Source organism: Ascidiella aspersa, chromosome 4 (assembly GCF_963924565.1).
Source record: "Ascidiella aspersa chromosome 4, kaAscAspe10.2, whole genome shotgun sequence".
In the NCBI taxonomy this organism is placed as follows: Eukaryota; Metazoa; Chordata; class Ascidiacea; order Phlebobranchia; family Ascidiidae; genus Ascidiella; species Ascidiella aspersa.
Genome location: NC_139450.1, coordinates 16,715,990 through 16,742,424, shown reverse-complemented (window position 1 = coordinate 16,742,424; position 26,435 = coordinate 16,715,990). Strand labels below are relative to the sequence as shown.

The 26,435-nt window shown below is 36.9% G+C and overlaps 2 protein-coding genes across 2 annotated transcripts; one reads left to right on the top strand and one right to left on the bottom strand.

The window, feature by feature from the left end:
* The first annotated feature begins 2,614 nt into the window (after window positions 1-2,614).
* On the top strand, window positions 2,615-5,525 carry LOC146148409 (uncharacterized). The gene is made up of 3 exons (XM_083387818.1): window positions 2,615-2,776; window positions 3,455-3,769; window positions 3,881-5,525. Exons 1-3 carry the CDS (start codon window positions 2,729-2,731, stop codon window positions 5,252-5,254), a joined length of 1,737 nt encoding a protein of 578 aa, XP_083243944.1. The 5' UTR covers window positions 2,615-2,728; the 3' UTR covers window positions 5,255-5,525.
* Window positions 5,526-5,589: 64 nt separating this feature from the next.
* LOC146148408 (trifunctional enzyme subunit alpha, mitochondrial-like) lies at window positions 5,590-25,025 on the bottom strand. Its single transcript, XM_083387817.1, has 20 exons — window positions 24,857-25,025; window positions 23,268-23,306; window positions 22,098-22,165; window positions 17,337-17,470; window positions 16,969-17,107; window positions 15,767-15,854; window positions 15,093-15,227; window positions 14,753-14,878; window positions 14,024-14,145; window positions 13,314-13,480; window positions 12,622-12,792; window positions 11,710-11,845; window positions 11,456-11,542; window positions 10,643-10,783; window positions 9,454-9,603; window positions 8,836-8,950; window positions 8,539-8,656; window positions 8,280-8,370; window positions 7,847-7,901; window positions 5,590-5,925 (listed from the first exon to the last, which is right to left on the bottom strand). Exons 1-20 carry the CDS (start codon window positions 24,933-24,935, stop codon window positions 5,777-5,779), a joined length of 2,310 nt encoding a protein of 769 aa, XP_083243943.1. The 5' UTR covers window positions 24,936-25,025; the 3' UTR covers window positions 5,590-5,776.
* Between the last annotated feature and the right edge of the window lie 1,410 nt (window positions 25,026-26,435).

Below are 26,435 nucleotides of genomic sequence, written 5' to 3'. Positions count from 1 at the left end.
ATGCAACCCCAAATAACTATCAGGCGATCCAACTTTGAGTCGCGATTCATTCGTTGGAAAACAATGGCTTATAACACGTTACACCAAATTATTTTGTCCTACATAACCCATTGTTAATATTTAATAATATGTGGAAAAAGGTAATGTTAAAATATGATTTTGTTGAAATTTAAAGGCTTTTGAAAAACTGCTTTTACTGGTTCGACTTAACAGCCAATATCACGTACTCACTGCGTGTTCGAATGTTCTTTGCCGCTTTTCGCCAAATGATGCCTGCGTGATAAACAGTTTTTAAGGTTTTAAATTGTTTTTTTAACCCCGAAATGCCGGAATGTCTTATTTAGTTTTCAGTTATGTTATCTAAATTTAGGTGATAAAAAATTGGTCCGTTTTATGTGTAATAATCGAAAAGCTCGTATACAGCTTAAAGAATGTTTAAGAAAACAGAAAAATATGTTATTGACATGTAAATGCTATTGTTTCTTTAACTTTCATATTGTTATATAGCGATTATGGCGGCTTGAAATTGCATATTTATACGGAGTACGCGTGCATGAAATATGTACTGCACACTACAAATGTTGTTTGACGTTCGTGTTACTTTTCAATTAACTTTGTAGTCGCTGCGTGATCGCCTCGTGCAAGGAGGGCAAAACTCTGCAACTACAACATATCACGCTATTTTCTTGAGAATAGCAATATATATATACTGCCTTTGGGCGTCGAGTTTAAATCACCATTTTCCTTTATTTGTGCTTTTATTTTTGTGTTAAGTGAAGTTGAGAGATATCATTGCACAAAAGTTATTTATTATCCTTCGATAATTATGTAGTTTGACACACTTTCTTTGAAATAAGTATTTATCAATTATTTACAACCGTTTGGCTGTTAAATTTGAGACCTATCTGAGTCCAGATAGGCATTGCCGTTTAGCGCGTAACTAAGAAAGAGAATAAAAGTTTTAACATCGTCTTTCGACTCAAAAATGGCCCCAAAAAAGTCCGCAGATATATAACGTGCTCAAACCTGACGGAAACCACTTAACCACGCCCACTCGCAGTCGTAGACCAGTGTGCCGCAAAGTGACTGATGTCCGTTGTGCGTTTTACGACGCATAAACCTGTTCAAACAGCTTAAAGTGTGTGTGCACCATTGCCGGTGTACGGTATACTGCAAAATATAACCTGCTAACTGGTATCCTTTGTAGAGTTATCTACTGTCCATTCTACAAACAAGTCTTTTAACAATTCCTAATACACAACATATCCTCTGGGAGAATGTGTTTGGTTATTTGTGGCGATCCCTGTTTTTTAAAAGTACTACAGCAAAAGGCCCATGAACAATAGTTATTTACGTCGACATGTCGTATGCCCGAATACAGTAGGTATGGTAAAAGATGTTGTAATAATCGGGTGTATTTTGTGGGGATATATGCCTATCAATTTTTACGAAGGCTTTCTTTAAACGTTTGCGAGTTAGTGTCAGCGGTGCCGAGAAGAGGTAACATTCATGTGGCAAGTCACCCGTACAGCCGGTTACTGTCGCGACACTGCGTGATATCCGCGTGGGCTGCGGCTTTTGGACTTCGGACGTAGTAACATGCTACGTCACTATACTGATGTGTGTCGTGTCGGCAAATGAAAACCCTCTTACAGTGAATTAATAAATTTAACGCTTCCATGTGTGGCAAAGTTTAGTGACCCGAGTTGATGAACAGATTTTTATGGCTTACCAAGGTTAACATCACTCCAGTAGGCAATATATTTTTACATTTGAAACCATAAGTGAATTCCAGAAAGCACCTGCGGAGTTTTCGAATTTTTTTTTCGCCATTTAGATATTTTTAGTTTTTATTATTGCGAATGCATATGGTAGTGCATCGCTATTCGTCGGAAAGTACTTTAACTGATCAACTGATATAAATATCATTAAATTAGCTTTTTGGTATGCTGTTAGATGCCAAACATATTAAAGGGTAGACCAAAGCCCTAATGCGCGCGACTGAATGCATCAACGGCTTTAAAACGTCGACAAAAAATTACAATTATAAGTTTAGCCTAACAATTTTGACACAATTCATGGCATACTAAAAACCTACAAAAGTTATCGGGGTAGCCCATTTAAGGACAAATAATTTATTTTTACACGTACAGGCAGCAGTTCTTGGCAGACATTGCCAATGCCGTCTTTAAAAAAATCAAAAACGGTTTAAATATGGAAATTTTTTATGCTACATTCAATTTCTATAAATTATAAAACGCGTCGTATAGTTAGGTTGTTACATAACACTTAAGTAAAATAGGTTCGGTATGAAAAAAGGTAGATATTTTTTATCTTAATAGACATATTGCCATGGGCAAAGCTTCGTATTTAATACTACGACAGTCAATAACGCGTATTTCAGGCTGGTTTCGACACTAACTTCTGCTTGATTTCGCCATGGCGCGTCACCGACGCGTCAGAGCCGGCACATGCCAGTTAACGAGCACGCGGAAAGCCACGCGGCTATCACGCAGCTGAGGCGTGATAGAGTTCTTTGTGGGCCGACTCGCTGGTTTATGATTGGTGGAAGGTTCGAACCGCCCATATTCCAGGATTGTTATTGTGTGGCTTTCAACTGAGTGCTCACAAACTCAAATTGCAGTAGAACCAAACGGAGCTGACTTGCGTTTAACTTTGTTTTGTTTATTGAAAAGTGAAAGTGCTGGGAAATCGAAAAGGATTAATAATGCGATCTTTACCTGCATCACCTGTCAACACCAACGACGAATTTGAGGTTTGTAATATTGTGTGTAGTTTGCACTGTCCGCGAAAAAGCTTAGATATTGTTAATGTGATAGACTTAACAGGGTTTTGTTGCGTGTGTGGGATCTGTAACAGAGATTTTAAACCCTAAAAACCATAACTACGTGGGTATGTCTTATTCTGCGGTTTAAACGTAAACCAGAGTTGTAAAAATAAAGATTTTGACATGTTCTGCTTTTAACGCCTGTTGTATCTCTGATAATAGTTTTTAGTACTTCAAGTCAGCATAAATTGCCTTTATGTTTGGTTGTTTTAGGTGTTTCTAAATTACAATTCGTCAAACGTTACGTAACTCTGCTATCGCCGAAGGGCGTAAACTTGCCCCAAATACGTCGTAGTAACTGTTTGGTGAACTTTTTCACCTCTTCGGGCGCGAGTCAGGCAACAACTCCCACTCATTTTCTCCTTTAGTCTCTTTCAATTGCGCATTGCTCCAGTGAACTCGACGCTTCCCTCAACCCATTATTTAGCACGCGGCCGACGCGTGATCACGGCATGCGTCGAGTGTTTGCGCCGTGTGATCGGATCCGTGCTAGCCCCGCCCCCGAACGTTGGTGGCCGCTCATAGGGCGATTGCGACTAGGCGTAGACGACAACAATTGACGCTTCCCGGCCTTGGTAATTAATTGCAAATAATTTGTTCCAACAGACGCAGTTCACTTCTTCACCGAGTATGGATTCGTTCGTTCATCAGTGTCACCAACTATCTGATAGTTCCGATGTCGAAACTAGGTCGCGACACAACAGCGCCTCCTGTGGTGGCTGCATCGACTGTGAAGCGGCCGACACCTTGCTGTCAATGCATCAACTGTGCAATAGCGGACCCGCTGTCGCGACCACCGCTCCCCGAAAGCCCGTGCTTCCACCAAGGCTGCGTTACAGAAAGCAATACAAGCAGAATTTAAAAGAGGCCGAGGCCGCCCGGAATGCATCTTCAGATAGCGAATCCGACCGAGCGAGATCTGTAAGTTTGGCTTGATTTTGCATTTGAATTAAGCATATGTTTTATTTCAGTTCTGCAATATGCATAATAATTTTTTTTTCAACTTTTTAAATAAACTTTTCATATTAATAGGCTGACACTCCACCCTACACTCCACCTCCAAGCGTTGACACCCAATACGCGACCACACACCACACCAGTGCACGCCCCACCGTTGCCACCAGCAACAAGTCGTCTGCTACCACCACCGTCACCGGGGCATTCGGCGAACATCAAGAAAGCTGCTGCACTGAAAGTAAAGATGCGATGTCCTCCTCCTGGTACATTCCCCCCATGTTCTCCACCAGCTGCTGCAACTCCCCTGTGCGCGTCGAACCTACAAGGTCTACCAACAGTCCATTGAGTTTAAATACACCTTATCTGACCCCTGCTGCTTCGCCGTCGAGCGAGTTTCATCGCAGTGACGACTCCGATGATCACCGGATGGAGGCGAACAAAGTAGAAAGCTGTGACATGGAGGAGACGGACAGTGACAACGAAGGCAGTGTTGTATCGCGTCACGCTCAAGAATCCAGTCCTTTCCCGCAATTTACCCTTCCATCCGTAACCCAGGCTGCGTCGATTCCTGCCTCTTCAGTTCACGGAATCAAATTCGCGCGAAACGGAGGCTCACAATTCCTGCCGCTGCCTGGCAACAACAACATTCACACAATGCCTATTGTCATCACTGGAGGTGTACAAGCTTTTCAGCAAGCTGGGAACGCCGTACTGCTAATGATGCAGCCTAATCAGCACGTAAGCGAAGCCAGTGTGACAGAACATGGCGTAAAAGCAATTGAAGCACCAAAATCTTCCAAGCTTCAATACTTAGTGCCGAGCCCGGCGTACAACACTTCAACGCAGTCGGTCGCTGGCAACGTCCCAACCACCCAGTCGTCTTCACCGAAAAATCCAAGCGCTGTCTGTCGGCGTCGTACCCATATTTGTTCCTACGAAAACTGTGGCAAAACCTATTTCAAGAGCAGCCATCTGAAAGCCCATCTGCGCACTCACACCGGTGAAAAGCCCTTTAAGTGCGATTGGGAGGCTTGCGGCAAGTGCTTCGCGCGCTCCGATGAACTGTCGCGCCATCGACGCACACACACTGGCGAGAAGCGCTTCGCCTGTCCCTCGTGCGAGCGACGCTTCATGCGCAGCGACCATCTGACCAAACACATGAAGCGACACAATGGCAACAGAAAGATCCCGAACTGGCAGCAGGAAATTAACCGCGTAACGTCGTTGACGATGAAGCCGGTCTCTCCTCTAAGCATGGAACTACCCGCGCCGAAAATTCCCGTTAGCCCTACTTCCACTGTAACTTCTTCTTTTCCAGTTTCTCGTTCCCAAGTAAAAATCGCCCCAAAAATAGAAGCATCTCAACCTCAGGCGGTTTACGTAAGCCTGCCACCAAACGTCCATTCTGCTTGGCCTTTAATGTTAAGCGTTCCACGGTCGACCACTTAACTCCTTTCTCGCTCAAAAAGTTTCTTATTTTTTTGTTTGTTAGTGTCGGTTTCCCTAGAAAACCCAGCAGTAAACACATCCTTATTTTGACAAAGTATATCTGTATGGGGTAAACCCAAAGTGTTGCGTCCTTTTTTCGGCTATTTTGTTTCTTTTTCCTTATTTTCTTATCACAGTTCATTAACGATTTTTGTTCGCCAACTTTGCCTTATTTTGCGAATATTATTCCTTGTGCAAAAATATAAAAGATAAACAAAATCCTGCCTGTTTTTTCGACACCAGGAACTACAAAACAGTTCATCCCGTCTTATGGGTTGCATTTTATTGTCGACAACAAAAGAAAATTAAACGTTTTAAATTACGCCTTTCTGTAAAAAAGCTGAACTGTTTTGGCGGAGTAGGACACGAAAATTGGACAATCGGAACGAGACGTTACTTTTACACCACCTGCAAACGCAAGAAACTGAGAACAGAACACGAAAATAACGCTATACTGTTTGAAACGCGGGTAGGACAAACATTTTAGGATTTGTGGAACTTTTTCGATGGGTCCTTGGCGTGTTCCAGCAGCAGCGGACAGGGGGTGAACGCGGCGCCGTAAGCAGCTTCAAAACGTCGCATATGCTCTACCAGAGGAGCGGCCCCGTGGAGGTCCACGTAGCGGAACGGGCCTGCGAAAACAATGCGTTCGATATAAATTTTAAAATAAACAATAGACACAACATTTTGTGCATGTACAAAGATTTTATACGTTTTATAGCAAGATTCACGTTTAGCTAGATTAGTTATTTTAATTCCTCGTAGACATTAGTGAATAGTGAGTGCACGGCTGCGGCCATATCAAAGACGCACTTTTCTTTTAGTTTTCTATACAAGCATAGCAATTGTTACGTCATCGACGAGTCGCAGAAACGCCCATCGCTACAATTGTGTGACGAAGGTTGGCAACCAGAAACGTGACTAAACTAGAGACTAAATTTGCAGCGATGGTACGCATTGTAGTGGATTACACATTTGTTGCCGCAATAGGTTTCAGAGGAAGCGAATAATTAGGTGTCTGAGCAAAAAGCCGTCGGTATCCTTAGCCAAATTATTGCAAAAACGTGCTATTTTTTGTTTGAAACACGTATCCACGACCAATAGTTTATACCAGGGGTGTCCAACATGAGGCACGCGACCGTATACAAAATGGCACGCAAGCCCCCCAAAAATACAGCCAATTGTTAAAAAAGCAAAATTTGTTATAAAGCCAATTGTCATTGTTTATTCACAAAACAATCTCAGCAATTACGACAACAAACAATTACTTCTGATATTATTATTTTTGTCTAAAAGCCCTTTAATATTAGAAAAAAAAAATAGTTGCTAAACTTTGGCACGGGAAGAAGTTATAAGATAAAAATTGGCACGTCGGCCTGTTTGAGTTGGACACCCATGGATTACACACTTGGTTTTGTACGCGGTTGGCAAGTCAACAGGCAAACGAGTATTCGCACACGGACGAACAGCGTGATTAGCGTCACGTAGGACCAACGACACGACTCAATGTTAGATTTCTCTTTTAAACGTGCGATGTGTCATACTTGGACATCAAAACTGGGCTGGGAAAAAAACAGTCGAAAATATTCCAAAGGTTGTTTTATTCACGACAGGCGCTAAATTGTAATTAAGCCAACAATCCTGGATAGTAAACAGCGTGCAGTTGGTTGTGATTGTAATGAGCTTTATTGCAAAACATACTACACTTGCGGCGCACATGTAGTTACAAGTATCGCTATTCAAACAAGCATTAAGTAACCTATTACTGAGCGGAAATGTTTGGAAGGGATTGTTGTGCAACGGGAATATTGCTACTGCTGGTAAATGTTTCTTTATTAAAACATGCTAATCATGTATTTCAAATTTCAGGAAAAATTTAACTTTAAGGTTGGCTATTGAAGTTTAGTTAGTTTTAGATGGTATGTTTACAGACAATATGTATTTTGTTTAATAAACTATTCTATAATAAATGCTTTTCCGACATTAATACAACGTTTAACCATTTAAGGGACTCCAGCTTAAATACTGGATTATTACCTAATTGGAATGAGGTCTAAAAACCAGTAAGCCCTAAACCAATCAGAATAAGATCTAAACAAAGTTTTTTTTACTTAAAACAATTTTAACCCTAATAAAAAAAATTAAAGAGTTTTCGGTGCGGAACGGTGCTACTCAATGGTACAACACCCTCTCTACGATCTTAACATGTTATTTAGGACATTTAGATATTACTCCAATGGGTTTAGAGGCCGACTTCGAACAGTTTTTGGTCTAATTTCGTCGAGTTTAGTTGTTAATCTGTCGTAGATATTACTGCGTAATTGGTTTAATTTAATCTTATTGTGTGTTCTGCAATAAAGCTCACACTTTTATTCGGTCGAATAAGTTATAGTTATCGCAGAATTGAAGAAAATATTACGTTTCGACAAATTTCATTCGAACACTTCATGTTGCATCACTTATGCACTTCAACAAGACAGCATTGCAAAGCATTTTTCTTTTTTTAACTCAGCAGAGACATCCAGCGGATAAAAACAACAAAAACTAACTTACCACCAAGGTGGGGAGGGAATCCAAGACCAAATACCGCTCCAATATCGCCTTCAAGCTAAAAAACGTAAAAAATATTTATCCTCGTGTATTTTCTAAGTCAAATTGATCATTAATAAATATAGTGCAATCAAAATCATTTTGAGTAAAATCGCAGTACCCTCAGGCTACAATTTTTAACTTATCAGCGTTAAATTGTACTTTTAAGTTCGCTAAATAACAAGACATTTGGGTATCTAAAACAGGGTGGATTCAGCAATCCATTAGATATATAGGGGTGTCATATAATTCATTCACTCACAATATGCTATTCCACCACTATAATTTACAGTTTGCGTCCTTATCGGTTTCGCATTTGGTATTGCGGACTCGGGACACGATTAGTGCAGAATCCAGAGTCCCGACTACGCAGCCCTGACTACGAAATGTGACTTACCGGATTGTCAAGAATTCCTTCTTGCAGAGTGAGGACAGCTTCATTGACAAAACGAGAAACGAGTCGCAACTGGATGTCGCTGTCACTTCCACTGTGCGGCAAAACACAAAAATATAAATGCAAGTGCGATTGAACAGCGAAGACAAAACGTAAAACAGATTATATCAAAGCTTTATCAGCAAACTGAACAACTATAAGTTTGCTTATTATTAAAGCCGAACACTGCATTTTACTAGGGAAAATTTAAGCAATAACTCACACAGCATCAACAGGTTCGATGCCATATTCCTTCAGAAGGTCGGCGGCAGTTGGATTGGTTGGTCGGTTCTTGGATTTGGCGTCAGTGTACATATAAAGACCTTTTCCAGTCTTTCTTCCTGTTGTGTGAAAAAGAAAAAGGCGTTCGCTGATTTTGTGCTGTTACCAATACCGTTTTAAATGTTTTACCCTTTTTTACATAAGAAATTATTATTCAAGGACATAAAACAACATATCATTGCACGATTAAATTTTTGCGTCAAATACTTATTTATTTAATTTTCGAAGGCCTCTTTACCTGCGCTTCCCGATTCGACTAATCTCTGCAAAACTTCAACGTTTCCACCGCTAAATCGTTCGCCGAACACTCCGCCCAAATATTGGGCAACGTGGGCCGCAACGTCGATACCAACCTGCGTTCCAAAATAAGGAAGAAAAACAGTAAAAAAGTAGTCCTAAAAGTTCTTTGCTCAAATTTAAAATATATGTGTTAAGTATTACGCATTTTGAGCCATGTACTGTAGTCGTTTCGCACCCTGCGGCTTAATTACATTATTCGCCTTCTTGTGCTGATTGCTAATTGATTACAGTGCTATTGTGCTGCTATCCTAATTGATTTCTTTGCTACTTAAACCATGGTTGGTTTCGTTTCATTGCCTATTACTTTGATCAAGAATACAACAAAATGATTCGGCCCAAAAATAACGGTCAAATAAATGCTTTGTCATAGATTTCTATCAAAAAAGTTGAAAGACGAAGAAACTATCCCAAATTACCAAATTGCAATTTAATTGTAAAATATTTGGTTAATTTAATCCTTACACACAATATTAAACTTTACAATGCAAAACGACGTTATAATGTTTGTTGGCTATTGATCACAAAACCAATACCACTTTCGCGAAAAAATACTTGCCTCGTCAAGGAGTGTGGCGATTCCAACGGGAAAGCCAAACGCAGTTGCGAGTTTGTCGGCTCTTTGTGGGGAAACTCCCTCCTGCAGCATGCGGATCAGCTCAGCGAGTGTTGGAGCGAGAAGTCTGGTCGTGTAGAAGCCGGGCCCGTCCTAGGGGAGAAAAAACATCTACTTGTTAACGAAAATTGCCTATTTTATGGCAAGGGCGTTTCCAACGTATTTGTCCAATGATTAATATTAACTTAGGCTCCATCATTAAATTAGAATATTATCAACGTCGGAATAACACGCAGTTCGAAACTACAACCGGCACGGATAGAACAATCTTTAAACAACCTATGGAAGGGTCTTATACCTTCATCACGCGAACTACAACGCCCAAACGTCGATTTCCGAACGCCGCACCCAATTGTCCCATACCCTTCTCCTATAGGGTTTTAAATATTATTTAGGTTAGTGGTTCCAAACCTTTTTGTTCTCGCGACTCTTAAGTGTTCGATGACTGAGCCCCCCAATTACAGTGTATCATACATAAACCAGAGTGAATAAAAACACATTTCAAAATTTGAAAAAATTCAAATTGGAAAATCTAGATGAGAATCTAGATGGATTGTATCAAAATTTGGCTAAAATACCCGGATTTAAGTATGCACAACACGCTTAAGTTACGGTTTAAGCGTCCATTCTTTTAATTAGACATTGTTTGGCTGAAGCTACGCTTGATTCATTAATTGAAAAGTGTAATGACGACGTCATAAACACGACTGTTTCACTGCATCAAAGGCCATATAAACACAGCTGTTAGACTGGCGGTTGCATTTGCTCCTTTCGTACTGCTAAACTTTTAGCTCACATTGCCTGTTTTTGAAGGTTTTTTTTATCAAATACTACACGGCGACCTTCAAGACAGCCCATTGTGACCCCCAGGTTGGTAACTACTGATTTATGCCATTTAGATCTAACTCCAGCAAGTTAAGGACCTACTCATAAACGACAGGTTTAGGTGGCATTATAGTTGTAGATATAAATGAGTGTTTGGTATACATATTGCAGATCTAATATTTTATCGATAAAAGAAGCAAAACACTAAAAAAATACAAATGACCGTTTACATCGATAAAATTTATATAAGTCAATTTGGTTTAAACTTGTTCTCAGTACAAGCGGGTGTCTAGCAAAAATTAAGTACCTTGACGACGATAACAAGCTTTCCTTGCTTGAGTCCGACCTGCACAGCTGCAGCGGTCGTGTCCTTGGACGTTTGGTCGGTAGTAATGATCTCCAGAAGCTGCATTTTGTCCACAGGTGAGAAGTAGTGCATTCCTATTACCTGAAGGCGACAGCAAAGGAACAAATTACGAATCACGCAAGTGGGACCACGCATTGTTGCAAACAAGGGAATTTAGATAGACAAGTTGTGTTTGCCTTTTTGTTTACCAGTAATCGATAAAGTTTGCGAAGGTTTTAATGGGTGTTCCACCGGATCTGCGAGTGTGTGTAGTGGGGAACTGGATGATTTGTAGCTATATAGATTAGGAACTAAATTTTAATTTGTTGATACACATTTTATATTTTGATAATAAAATAGGTAATTTCACCAACTTAACCAGTTAAACATCGAGAGTAACGAAATAACCGTAACAAAACATCTAGCGTTAATTCATTTTGAGAACGATATTCCTTTGATTCGAAACTTAAAATCGGCTTGTAACGATAGCAAAACAACAACTGGCTACGGTCGCCTTGGTCGAATAGCTTTTGAATCAACGAGTACCGAGACGTTACTTGCGTAATATTGACCTTGCATTGAGCGCAACGCAGCCCTTTAATTGCAGCCATCCGCTTTATATTCGGCGATTTCGATGTCAACACGACACAGATATTTTCTGTTTTGCACAGAATTTTGGATGTGCGACACTCCACTTTCAGCAGGTTACAACAAAAAAAATGCTAAAAAAGCAAAAACGAAGCAATCAAAGTAGTTGTAAACCTTATCCCATACCTTTTCTGGTCTCTTGCTTGCTTTGGCGATGTCACTAATTGGAAGAGCGGAGGTATTCGATGCAAAGACACAGTGTGGGGGAATCACCTAATGTTGAGAAACTTGCATGAAATATTTTACATGCATTTACAGTATATAAATGTTGTGTTTTCAAATTATATTGAATTTATAAACATGACTTGTCAGAAACGTATAGATAGAAAAACTTCGGGCATTAAATAATATATGTTGTAGGTAAAGGCGACTGCACCTACCGCTTCGGTTTCCTTGACGACCTTGTGCTTAATGTCGATGTCCTCGAACACAGCTTCGATCACCATGTCGGAGTCCTTAAGCGAATCGTAGGAGAGGGTGGCGTCGAGACTTGCCACGATCTGGTCACGCTCGAATCTGCAGAAGCATTGTTGAGAATTCTTTTAACATATCGTTCATATTCTAGGGTCAAAAACGGGTCTTATTACGAGAAGATACAAGGGCTTGCTAGGCGCAAAAACGGCGTTTTCGGTAGGAACAACGAAAAACAATGCAATTGCGAAGCTCTTAACTAAGAATCAAGAAGCAAAATATGCTCTTTACAAACGTCGCCCTTTGTTTTTAAGTTATTTTGTGCAACTGTGATTGGAAGTTCATTGGTTCTCAAAGTGGGCACAAAGAGAAACCATGGGGGGCGAAAACTTTGGTGATTTGCGATAGTACCGGACCAAAAAGGCCAAAATAATAAAAAGCTGGTTAAGGATCACCGATGTATAAAAGATTCCCTGATGTATAAATTACTGTAAGGGGGCGACAGTGCATATAAGCTTGAGAACCCAAATATAAATATAATGTTCATTTGAACTTTGTAATTAGATAGTACATTATTATACAAATAAAAAAATGTTTTATTTGTCGTATTTTATGTATTTTAAATAGATACTCAAATATATAAAAAAACTCAAGTATTTAATCCATTAAAACGGTACACGTGATCAGGGGCGTATCCAGAAATTTAAAAAGAGGGGTTCCCGAATTTTCAACTTGGGGAATTCCCCGTTTTTTCGTCTGACGTTAATGACGTCATAAAATAGCGATTGTGATAACGATAACGGTCCGAACCCCCAACTGTTTTTTGACGAAAACCTGTTCAAAATATCTTATAACGGAAAGGTTGACAACAAACAACCTACGTCGTTATTTTCTTCTTTTTAGCCGCAAGATCGAATCCCTTGTAGATTTGTTCTTGTCCTCTTGCAAGTCCGGATGCAAACGAATCCTTCAGCACAGTGTGGTAACCTTTATCAATGCTGACTTGCGCAACTCCGGCTCCCATCAAACCAGCTCCAAGGATAGCCAGGTTCCTGAAAATTGCGCCAAGTGAGAAGGAATGCAAGGCTCTGGCGCTGGTCTAGAATCTTACCACAGCGTTCAAACAATTATTAAATCAACTCACAATATTCGGGTTAGGGTGAGGGTTAGCGTTTGGGTTGGTCAAGTATGATTATATCTTTTTTTTTTATATTTAATAATATTTTTTTTAGCAGTTATACAGTGCCAAAGCTGCTTCGGTAAATCTATTTTAGAAAGGAGCGACAATTTAAGGAATATTCTCGAATTAAAACAGACTTGCTTGACTTTAAATTCGCAGGCGTGTCTAATCCCGATATAACTCTTATTTACCAAGATTTAAAATAATTATTTTGCAGAGGTTTTCTAAATTTGTAAATAAATACATAATAGTGTAGTTATTTTTTATATTTTTTGTATTAAATATTTTCTCAATCGCCTTTTTGAACTAAACCCAAAAATGTATTATAAAGCCGCCCATATTTTTCAAACGACTATCATTTTAAATTTAGGAAATTTTGTCTAGGCTACTTACTTCGGGGCTTTTTGAGGTGCACCAAATCGATTCTTTTTGCAGTGGGTTTGGCCGTCGTAAAGTCCAATGAGAGCGCGGGATTCATTTGTTTGAGAAAGTTTCCCAAAGGTCTTTGCCTCCATTTCCATTCCGGCTTTTTTCCCGTTAGCTATGCCCTCTTTAATTACCTGTAATCAAGGGGTTTAAATGGTTCAAGTTCATAATCGAACAACAAACAACATATGCTACCCAAATACATATGCAAAAAAGTAAAAAATAAAGATCTTTATTTACAGTAGTTAATATATGCCGAAGCTGGGCTGCCCGAATTTAAAAGAGTAGCATCAATGTTGCGGTAGAAAAATTTATTATTTATTGACTAAAAAGGCTGAAGGGCTGAAGTGAAGATTGTGTACGAAACAAAACTCGGAGAGATTGTATAAAAAAACAAACAAGAAAAACAGTGTTTTCCAGGTTATTAAAAAACGCTACTGAATGGTCTTTATGAATGTACTGAATAGTATGTTATAAGTATAGGACTTCAATTATATAAGGCGAAACAGTCCCAGAATTCATGGACGTCAGTGGTTTTACTGCTTTTAATTAAGTAATTAAGTCAAGTTCTCTGTAATTGTCAAATAGCTGGACATACTTTGCTTAAAATATTTGGTATCAGTACCAGATAACTAGTTTATACTCGTGTAAACTAAACTTGATACTAGGTTTCTTACATCAGCAATTGCAAGTGGAGCAGGAAAGAGGCCTTTTGTTTGCTTCAAAACTTTAGCTTTTACCATGTTTGTAAAGAAATAGTCGCGGATCATTGGGTATCGCAGAAGACTTCCAATGACTCCTTTATGGCAAGATAAATAAAACATATACATATAAAAACTTCAGTTACAGACATTCACGCTTATAATTTTTTAACCAGTGCAATTGTTTCGCGGAGCTCAAAAGAGAAGAAAACTTTTTTTAGAAAAGTCAAAGCAGCTTTAATTTATAAGTAAAATTAACAGATTTACTAAAACACAATATAAGGGTACAAATGATTAAACAATAAACATAGTGTGTATGATGTCATCAGGCCCAAGTTTGGTGATTTTAGACACTGGGTGTGTGTATTTAGATTTTTGAATAGTTGTAAACACGTCTAAAATTAAAAGTAAAAACACTTAAAACCAATACTTGTGCTAGGCTTTGTTTAAACTAATTTTCAATAACTATTTTTTTCAACTACAAGAGCACAACCACATTTTGGTGATATTTTTATAATGTAATGGTGACAATTTAATGCTAACAAAACAATGTTGTTTGTAGTACATTATAGTAAAGTATACAATGGGTCTTCACTCTTCACTGTATTAAATACGAACAATAAAATGAAAATCACTAAAGAAAAAAACATCAGGGCGTCCAATATAAATGTAATAGTTCTTTACATTACGGTTTAGTTAACTTACTATCTGGAAGACTATGTTTAACTTTTGGCCGAGACAAAGATCCATTGGCAAGACTTCTAGCAGCATCAATTGCAACTTCTTCAAGGTACTGTAGTGTTCCAACATCAGGATCAGTTAGACCAGGGCCTGGAAATATATTTAATGCTTGCTTAGAACAAAACTACAATAGGTTTTCTACATACATCACAAAAACTTTTAAATTAAAAGCTATACACAACAAAATATATACACATTTTATCATGTATGACTGCCTCATGGCATAAGGTATGTAACACTTTCAATTTGCTTAAATCCTATAGTCTCTTACAGATGGAATAAAATCCCACAAAAAAAAACTTACCCAGGGGTTCTACTATTTGGTCAACGAGGCCCATTTTTTTGGCCTTCTTTGGTTTAATGTTTTTTCCAGTGAGGGCCATGTCAAGGGCAGCAGGTATACCAACAAGTTTTGGTAGTCGCGTAGTACCACCAGCACCTTTTTGAAAAGTAACAAATATTTGGTTAGCTTTCATCCAGATCTGGTAACCAAGAAGTTTGACCGACCTAAATATTTTGAACATCACTATTAATGTGCTGCACTGTAAAAGCTAGAACGTAGTAGTGTAAACATTGCACTATTTATTACACTACAAATGTATTTGTGAATAGTTTGTGCACATCAAAAAACATATTCACATTTTTTGTTGCCATGCCTGCTTGGTAAGCTAGAGTCAATCATTGTCTTTTAAAAAGAGTAACGTGTAGGCAAATTTAATTTTTATTAATTTCAAAGCACGATAATTTATAAATGGTTGTTATGAAGTATTTGGATTTCACAGCACAGTAACTAAGCATTCTGGCTTTGTGATTGGTTTTATTATGACTATAAGTAATGCTAACCAATTTTTTAGGATAAGGAAACAATAAATTTTTGTTTATTTTAATTACTAATGTACAACACTGCCGGCAGTTTGACTGCTTTAAATAAGGAAACCAGTACCGATTTCATTGTTACTTTACAAACTTCTTTTTTACCTGGTAGCAGGCCAAGCATAACTTCTGGAAGACCAAGATTGGTTTTTCGACTGTTAGTAGCAATCCGATAGTGACAAGCCATTGCAAACTGTACATAAACAACAGTATATGACTACATGTAAATAAATATATTGGGTGAGTTAGAATAAAGTTCTGTTTGATTGATTGTCAAAACAATCAACCCGTAAATATGACAAAAGCATGTATGTAGATATTTTTTTTGTTAACCTATATTTTTAATTTCCTAAGACGGTATATCTGTAGACCAAGTAAGGAAATACAGGGCAAATTATTGGGGGTAAACCGGCAGGAGCATACCCCCTAAACATGTTTTTGCTAGAAAACAGTTTTTTTTAGGTCTATTTGTTTTATAACACCAAACAAAGAGGTTAGATTGTAATAATTGATATCAACACTGGTCCACGTGAACCATAAGTTTTTACAAGCCCGCTTTAAAAGTTTAACAAATGGTCTTGTTCCCTAATGCTGTGTTCACCTAGCAAATGTACCTTGCCATGTTTAGAAGATAAATGAGGCTATTATTAAGGAAAAAAGATCCAAGAGTTGCACTGAAGGCAACATGCCATAGTATTCATAGCGCGCAGAAACATAGCAAAACTTAATTAATTTTTTTCGCATTTACGTAATTAAATCAGACAAGCATGGCCTGGTGGATCCGCTCATGTTAGTGTTGTACATGTCTATTTAACTGGAATTGTGGCTATCGTGATTGCTCTTTGCAGTCAATATAGGAGTATTTGCCTCCAATCAAAGTAAAGCTAACAGACAACACAACAATTCTACAATTGAAATTGCGTACTTTTTTAAATATTAAACAATATATATGACTAGCACTCTTTTTTCCAGCAAACAACATGCTTTTTGCACATCTGTAATTGTTTTCAGAATGGCAAAACAAAATGAATTCCCGCCATTTGTAAGGTGGTGTAAAACATATTGAGATTAAATATGTGTGGAAACAACCACAAGGCAAAGTTGCCAACATTTTGCCATTCTCAAATTTTGGGTGATATTTAACCTTGCCAAAGTATTTAGTTTTAAGTAAAAATTAAATTTCAGAGCAATTTTCTACTAACATGACTACAGCTTCTAATGTAAGAGCAACCCACAGCAGAATATGAGAAAGGTTAAGATCAGCTAAGCTAAGGTACAACACTTAGCCTAGAGGACTTTAAACTAACCTCTAAACCACCCCCAAGTGCTACTCCATGTATGGCAGCTACAAAAGGCTTTTTGCTATTTTCCAAAAGCTCAAAGGCTTTTTGTCCAACCATAGACAACTCTGTGACTTCTTCTGCACTGTTTCCTTGTTTTAGCATTCTGTAAAAGTAAAAATTGAATTTGTATAGTTTTGGTATACAAAGTAAACTTTTATTTATAGAATCAGCAAAACAATTTACCACTTTTTAGGACTGTAAAAAGTTCAGTTAACCCCCATTTGCAATTTTCACAAAATAAAAAGGCTCTTGACCAACATATTTCTTAATAGTTTACTTTTCTTCTTTATTTAAATTACATGCCTAAATTTAGAGCATCTCATTTTTCTTACTCTATGTCAGCACCAGCAATGAAAGATCCGGGTTTTGATGAAATCACAACTGCTCCTTTAACACCCTTGTTCTTTTGAATCTCCGAGAAAACGGATTGAAACTCATCAAATACATCTGTGTTTAATGAATTCATCTAAAAAATATTTTATAGGTTAGGTCAGGGTGGTCCAAACCCAGGCCCGCGGGCCACATGTGACACCATTTTTCGTGGCCCGCGAAGCACTGTTGAATTGGTGCAATGCGTACCGTTGAGGATGTATTTAATCAAAAAAATCTAAGTGACCAACGAACAGTAAGCATACTACAATTGTTTGGTTATGATTACATTTTTCTTGTTATTATATCATGAAATAAATATGTTTCATCTCGCTCACCGAATTTGGATCCAGGGGTGGCAAGAACGCCTAACTTTTGGTATGTGTTAGACCGGGTTGAAAGTTGCAGTAAGTCCTATATGGTTTATAGGTGTTTTACAAACTTATTTGCATTTTAAAGTAAATGTACGATAAAATATATCGCGCTGCTTGAATGAAATGTTTTACACTTTTCAGGTTTTCACTGAGACATTAGGACGTCTTGCAAGATGCAATTTCAGCCAAATTGATCTGTTTAATAAAACCTTTTGCACGAAACGATAACGTCTTTGTGATTTGGCGATGTGTAGTATGCAACACCTCTCTGAAAATTTTAGTATTATACGCATGCGGTTTCCGCGAACATTCTACGCCTTTTCGATTTTCCCCAATTTCATGACACTCAATTTCATTTGCGCACAAGTTTGAAGATAGCAGCAAACGTTTCTGGAGCTCATCTTTTAAGATGCGGTGTGACGTCATTTTTAAACATTACATCCCCCGACCAAACGAAAAACGTTGATCCGCTCCTGGGTTAAGTGGCCCGCAAAGAATATGCAAGACATATTGTGGCCCGCGATGCAGTCAACCTTGGACCACCCTGAGTTAGGTTGTGCAAAATTTGGAAAATTTTAAAGGTATTCTGGCATACCTACAAAACACTGTAGTATTTTCTCCAATTAAAGATCTTGTAAGGTCAATATAGTTTTATTGCCATGCATAGTGCGATTAACCATGGCAATACACATAACTAGTGATATTTACTGAATCATAGATAAATACTGTTAGAGTGGTAGGTGGGTCATTCCATTGCTACTGGTACAGTGGTGGCACCATATGTCATAGATTTTTTTTAAATTTTATTTGTAGAATCTCCCTGCAATTCTATGAAAAGTGATACCAATTTTACCGAAATTGGTCAAGCACTTTTTGAGATATCAGCGACTGAAAATTGGCCCTTTTTAGGCTTTTTCCTGATCGCTCATGCATAAAATTTAACTGAAAATTTTGTTTGACCTATTATGAAGGTGTTTTAAATGGTAACTTAAAAATTCCAATGCATATCAGTTCTCCGAAGTAAGCAGATTCTAAAAAGATATATTGTTGTTTTTTTTTGTATCACTACAGGCCACCAAGTGACTAGTTTCACACATGACTATTTGTGATCAGTCATGCATGACAAAACTTTGATCGGTTATAGCGAAAAATACTCTACTTCAATTTTTCTGCAACTTAGCTTAAATGAAAGGTAATTTTGTTGGCTTTCTACCCTCCAAATATGAAGTGGGATATTTGAGTAGAAATTACAAAATTTCATTGCTTTGTAATAGATTGCGACACTATTATAATGTATAATTATGAAATGTGATTGTCTGATGCTTCCAGGAAGTCAAAAAAACTTATGGAAGTCTGCTGGTACAGCAATGCACACTAAGCCAATACATAGACCAATAATTTCAATCAATGTATGGCGAAAATTGCCAATAATTTTAATGATTTGCGACTGAAAACTTTATGCACAATCAGCGCACAATACTACTTATACTAACAGAGGAGGATTCTATACGATGACAAATAGAAAGATACTATACAAAGTACAAGTATATATGTATATTGGAAGACACCTTATATTCAAGTAATTTACTACCAAGAGCTTAAATCTTTAGCAATGTTATTGCAAAGCACCGCCCTTCCTTCAGTTACACAATAATAACTGCACGTATGTTCCAAGTAACCCTTATTACTAAGTAATAACTAATAATACATCTAAAGATCTATCACTTATTAAGGTTGAAAATTTGATGGAAATAAACTTTGGTTTGATTATAAATCATGACTGAAACTAGCTGTAATTCACTCTGCTTCAAGTTACAAAAACTTATAAAGATGTGTGAGACCAGTCACACCACTTTTCAAAAAACAGGCTTCTATCAGACTTGGAGATTTGGTATTGTCCTCTTGATGTTAACAAAACATGACATGCAATCTGGCACAAAACATGGTCCAATGGAAAAAATATTGGTCTTGCCTTTGAGGCCAGTAATATAATTGAACAGGTCTTTTTGGATGCATGCAGTAACAACTTGACATATATACCATCATCTTTAGCAATAGAGATTATGCAGCCCATGTACCAGTCATGCTCATATACAAACTTGTGAAACATAAGCAACAGGAGAAAGCATTGGCATTTAAGGTGGTGTAGTGCTTTTACAAATTTTAGATTGCGCAGCAAATTCAATGTCACAACTTGTCCTTATGTCGTATAACTCCTTCATTCAGTGGTTCAAATAGTGAAGTATAGTACCTTTTAAAGTCGGTCCAGACTAAAACCTATCTTGCAAATGGGAAGAAACTGATTTCATGTCCTTCGGAATCACTTCAAAACTAATAGTTGAAAAAGTTTGGCAACAAAAACACATATTACTGGCCTCAAAAGCAGGACCAATACTTTTTTCCATTTGATCATGTTTTGTGCCACATTGCATGTCATGTTTTGTAACATTAAGAGGACAATACCACATCTCCAAGTCTGAAGGAAGCCTGATTTTAAAAAAGAGTGTGACTGGTCCCACACATCTTTATAAGTTTTTGTAACTTGAGGCAGTATGAATTGCAGCTAGTTTCAGTCCTGATTTGAAATCACACCGAAGCATATTTCCACCAACTTTCAACCTTAATGGGTGTTAGATCTTTAGATGTATTATTAATTAGTACTTAGTAATAATGGCTGTTTAGAACATACTATACAGTTAATATTGTGAACTCAGGGGTCGGGAACCTGATTTATGTATGGTTCTTTTGGTAAGGCCATATGGCTCTTTTGATAAAAGAATCTTGCTTGCAGATAAATGTTAGCTATCATTTCTCAGCATGATCTGAATAAAATTGCAAGCGGCCAAAACCGCTTTCCTAACTCTACATTTTCTTTTTATTACTAATAGTAGCAAATTTTTTTCCTTCTAGCGAATCTCTTTATATTCGAAAGGCCCAATTCTTTTAACTGAACTCCGTAATCAAATTTGTGCAAACCTAACTAATTAAATTTAATGCACATTATGTTCTGTCCTTTAAATGAGAACAAAATAAATAGCCTTGCACAATTTACTAGTTTTTGCCAACATATAGCTAGATGTTTGTGGCTCTCATGAAAACACAAAAGAATATTTGACTATTATGGCTCCCTTAGTTAAACAGGTTCCTGCCCCTGGTGTAACTGAATGAGGGGCAGTGCTTTGCAATAACATTGCTAAAGATTTAAGCTCTTGGTAGTCTGTTACTTGAATATGAGATGTCTTCCAATATACATATATACTTGTACTTAACATTGTATAATATCTTTCTCTTTGTCATCGTATAGAATCCTCCTCTGTGTTAGTATAAGTAGTATTGTGCGCTGACTGTGCATAAAGTTTTCAGTCGCAAAACATTGCAATTAATAGCAATTTTGCCATACATTGATTAAAATTATTGGTCTATGTAGTGGCTTCTAGTGTGCATTGCTGTACCAGCAGATTTCTATAAGTTTTTTGACTTCTTGGAAGCACCAGACAATCACATTTCATAATTATACATTATAATAGTGCGTCATAAAGCTTTTTCGCCATCTATTACAAAGCAATGAAATTTTGTAATTTCTACTCAAAATATCCCACTTCATATTTGGAAGCTAGAAAGCCAACAAAATTACCTTTCATTTAAGCTAAGTTGCAGAAAAATCGAAGTAGAGTATTTTTCGCTATAACCGATCAAAGTTTTGTCATGCATGACTGATCACAAATAGTCATGTGTAAAACTAGCCACTTGGTGGCCTGTAGTGATACAAAAACAAACAACAATATATCTTGTCGCTGATTTCTCAAAAAGTACTTGACCAATTTCGGTAAAATTGGTATCACTTTTCATAGAATTGCAGGGAGATTATACATATAAAATTTTAAAAAAATCTATGACATAGGGTGCCACCACTGTACCAGTAGCAATGGAATGACCCAGGTACAAATGATATCTAGACTTTGCATAAAGGCATATAATGAAGTGTTTTATTTTTTTTTGGTTATTTTTTAATGTAATTTAACCATATTATCAAACTGCCACACTGGATAATTTACATAACCGAAAATGATACAAAGTTTAACACATCTTAAATCCGTAAAGGTTAGAGAAACAACCAACACAACTTGGTATCTCAGAATTTGGATCAACTACATTTTTTGTTGACTGCTAACGTTTATGAAATGGTCATGTTGTGGCATCCCAACATTTAAATTTCTTTATCTTATTGATTGTTGTAATCAGTTCATAAAATAGAGCAGACACAAGTTTGAAACAATTGACAATTATACTTCTAGTTTTACAGTTACAGAAAACATGTTTTTGTTTAAATAGAATGTATAACTTGCTTACAGTGGCATTTGCCTTGTCGAGTCGTATTACTGCTATGTCATCTTTGTACTCTAGATTTAGATGACGTCCTATGAAATAAAACAGATTTAATTGGCAGAACATTTTTTAGCAAAGTAAATAATTTGATTGACTCCATCAATAAGACCGTAACTAAAGTAACATGATATAAGAATAACATTCCAACTAGGTCTCCCAAATGTTACCAAAACGGCGGATGCCAGAATCATGGCACTCAATCATCTCATACTCTTTCTTTATGGTTTAGGTCAGTGTTTATTACCTTTCACGAGTCATGGCCCCCTTCTATTATCACTAGGGCCCGAAAAGTCAATAAAGTTAAAAAATTTTAAGGACCTCGTCCGCCCATGAATCAAAGAATAAAGTTACAATAAAGTTAAATTTTTTTAATAAAGTCAAAACTTGTTAAATTATGGCTTTTGACAAAGTTTTTGTGTTTCTTGAGAGTCATTTTTGTAAAAATCGTTGTGGAAGCATTGTAAATCAGGAACTGCGACACAATTAAATTATATTAACCCATAAAAGCAGGAAAAATGTCACAATGCCCACTTGGACCAGCAGTAACTTTTCGCAAATTGTCCATTTTTTTATTTATTGTTACGTATTTAAATAATTCTTATAAAACAATTCATCTTCATAACATGGTCTTTTCGAAGATCAACAGTTTGGATTTTAGGAATAGCCTACTGACATTATGTAAAACAAAAAAGCTTAAGCAAGCTAAATTTATCGCCAAAAAACCCGACGAAATTTTTATAATCAATAAAACACCTTGACTTTGCGACAAAATATTTTGGGTCCTAAATCGACAAAATATTATGTTCTGGCATCAATTCAAGGAAGAATTGTAGCCTCTACAATAAAGTTAAAATTTCATAAAAATAAAGTTATAAATTTTTTTTTAGGTTGAAACAAAAATGGCCCTAATTATCACTAAACACTCGTCAAATCAGATATTCACACTATGTGAAAATCAGACATGCTTGTGGCCCCCCTGAAGACTGCACACATTACCATCCTACTTGGTGACAAGTCAGGTAAGACTAGACTATAAAATGCATTTATAAAAAATACATATAAGATAGTATATCACTTACATGCTACAGGTTAAATAAATTTATCTCTCGGCAAATAGGTGTCTACTGTACATACCTTGCATATTAGAAGTTGTGGCTAAACTTCTTCTTAAGTCTGGAATATAGTCATGTTTAGTAACAAAATTAAATCATATATGCAACTACCGTATTTTACGGACCATAAGGCGCACCCGATTATAAGGCGCACTGTCAATAAATTACTGTCATTTGATTTTTGTTCGTACATAAGGCGCACAATCAATTTATCCAAATCGCCCGGGCGTTAAATTGTTACCACTTTTATTAAGCAATGTTTGTAAATGTAAGACTGTAGCTGGTCAGTCTACAATGTCAAAAGCTCAACTAATAAAATATAAATGCACAAAAAAAAACACAAATTATATGTAACGGAAGACAGAAAATACTGTTCAGCACAGGCCAAATCTGCAGTCTGTTTAAAAGACAAATCTAAATGCATGACATTGGTTTAAAAAAAATATTTCAATATTACAAGCTACAATACTAACAACAACAAAAATATTTACTAAAACATATGATACGATCAATTCTGCAGTGTCGTATTTCATTGTCCCAAATACTGTTTACATTTTATTAAGTGGCTTTTTTCTTGACAACCGTCAAGTTTAAAAAATAAAAAAAATAAACTCTGAAAAGTGTACAGTTCGCATCAAACAGTCATTTAAAATAGAAGCATGAAAACTTACTAATATATGAAAATATGGATTATTTCATACAATGTCATTATGTGTCAAAATTCAAACTATTGACTAATCGTTGAACAACGTGGCATTATTATGGTATTTAAAATAGAAATGCCACAACATGATATTATATATTTCATAAAAATATTTGGAACGTAGATAGTAAAGCACAAAAAACCGCCCACATTTAAAAAATACCCCAACGTACATTATTTGGGTTAGGGTGCGGGTTAGCGTTTGGGTGTTTCAAGCATTATTATTATTTATAACTAATGTAATAATACTTGAGCCACTCTCACCCCAGTGTGGAAAGTATGGCAGTTCTCTATGAGATCTCGCGGGTGCACGGGTGAAAGCACCCGGGTGCAACAAAGGTAAAGCACCTCAGGTGGACTTTCAAATTTTCGGGCGCACATTGCGATTTTTCCTCTGTGGGTGTACAAGGGTTTTAAATATTGGGCTGTAGTTCAGATTTTTTGGGGGGTGCACTTTCAAAAGGTTGAAAAAAAAACTCCTGTGTGGACTTGTGAAACCCAAATAATGTGAGTTGCGGTATGCGGTATTTGTGGAGCATTTATTTTGCTTTACTTTCAATGTACCAAATAGAAAGAACACCGAATAAATGTAGTAGTAAAACTTTATCAACACAAAAAAGTGTTACCCCGTTAAAACAATTATTAAACCAACGCGCAATATTTCAGTTAAGGTGGGGGTTAGCGTTTGGGTGAAAAGTGTTATTATATTTAATAATAATATTGTAAGCGTTCCGACCGTTCATCATTCCGTAAATTAGTACCCACCCAAACTCTAACTCACCCCAACCCAAATAATGTTATCAATATAAACCCCCGGACGAAAACGTGATACGATATAAAAGACTAGCGTCTAATTTTTTGGTAAAACGTATTTAAAATTGTACAATGTTCTGTAGTATTATACTTACATCTTGCATGGAATGCTTTAGAAAATGATGACGGACTTCGTCTCCGCGTCAGATTGAGGCAACGCAGAGCTAACGACATGTTTTAGGTATTTAATTCGAAATTAAAAGTACACTACGCCAAGTTTCGCAAAACAGTCTGCTTCTAAAGGAAAAATGTAGAATAATTAGCCTAAACGCAAAATTTTGGTGAACTTTGTCTTCAGTGACTTTGTCAACTTGTAAAATGTAGTCATGCGTAACCAAACGATCAAAGTTCGCCGGTAACGTCATATTTCGGTGGAATGTTTGTTTTAAATTTAGATTATAATTTTATTAAAAAAAAAACATATTGAGTTCAACTGCATAGAGAACAAATAGGACATAGTTTAATTTTCATTGCAGGACCAGGTTCCCACTTTTTTTTTCGATGATTTCTATGCCTCTGGGTCACTTTGGCCAAAGAGTTTTTAGGAATAAAAACTCTTTGCTTTGGCTTTGTAGCAGACTTGAACAACTAGATAATTCTAGCTTTTTTTAATTTAATGAATTAGAGCAAAATTCGTCTAAATGTAATTCTAATTTATTGCTTGTGTGCTCTACTTCTATTTTTAATATAATTTGTAGTTACCAAAAATGCTACTTTGTCCAACCGCACTTTTAAAGCGCCCCCTCTATTCATCTTGAAGAGGACCAAAAGTGCGTAAAGTTTGCATTACGGTTTATGGGAGAGGTAGGCTAAAAATGTCTTTGTGGCAACATTTTATCAATATTTTGCCGAATCTTAAGGGTTTAATGACGTATTGGTATGCTTTGTACTAAACACATTTACTAATTAAGAAGAATACCTTGATTTTCGGCCTTTGTCATAGAAATATATTTCGTTTTAAGCGTCTTAAAAATGGTGATCACGTCTATACAGATCAAAAAACAATATTAACAGAGTTATCACGCTTTTTTGGAGACGTATAAAAAACGCAATAGTGCGTCCAATCACAAATCGACCGTAACTTGGCAAACCTAAACCTACCAAAATTAAACGCTTTCCAGCTAAAACGGACCAAAGAGCCTATCTCAACGGCCGAAATTGAGTCTGTGATTAACACAATACTTAGAAACAAGTCACCGGGCATCGACAGATTGCCTGTTGAATTTTACCAGACGTTTTGGCCAGATATAAAATCTCTGTTTTGCGAAGCTTGGGACTACACTAAAATATCGATCAATTTCGCCAAAGTTAGTCGCAAGGGGTCGTGACCTACCGAAAACACAGAAAGACCCCTTACTTATATCCGATTACCGCCTTACTTCGTTACTAAACGCCGATTATAAAATAATGTCCAAAGTTATTAACAACAGAATTAAAACATATATTGAACTCTAAATTAATCAATACCAAAATTGTTTTATGAAACTGAGGTACTTAGGCGATAACCTGTGTATCCTTTTTACATTATGGACTCCTGTAATTTCTATGGGATTCCATCGTAGGGCCTACTCAGCTTGGATATTTACAAATCGTTCGATACAATAAGTTGGGAGTTTATTTATTCTGCTTTAAACGCGTTTGGGTTTGGGAAAAAATAATGAAGTGGATAAAATG

Excerpts from the sequence above, each read along its gene's own strand:
- LOC146148409 (XM_083387818.1), top strand. The coding sequence starts at position 2,729 with ATGCGATCTTTACCTGCATCACCTGTCAACACCAACGACGAATTTGAG. Across the intron at positions 2,777-3,454 it reads ACACCAACGACGAATTTGAG|ACGCAGTTCACTTCTTCACC; the intron begins GTTTGTAATATT and ends TTGTTCCAACAG. Across the intron at positions 3,770-3,880 it reads AATCCGACCGAGCGAGATCT|GCTGACACTCCACCCTACAC; the intron begins GTAAGTTTGGCT and ends TCATATTAATAG.
- LOC146148408 (XM_083387817.1), bottom strand. The coding sequence starts at position 24,935 with ATGTCGTTAGCTCTGCGTTGCCTCAATCTGACGCGGAGACGAAGTCCG. Across the intron at positions 17,471-22,097 it reads TCGACAAGGCAAATGCCACT|ATGAATTCATTAAACACAGA; the intron begins GTAAGCAAGTTA and ends AATATTTTTTAG. Across the intron at positions 7,902-8,279 it reads AAGGAATTCTTGACAATCCG|CTTGAAGGCGATATTGGAGC; the intron begins GTAAGTCACATT and ends TACGTTTTTTAG.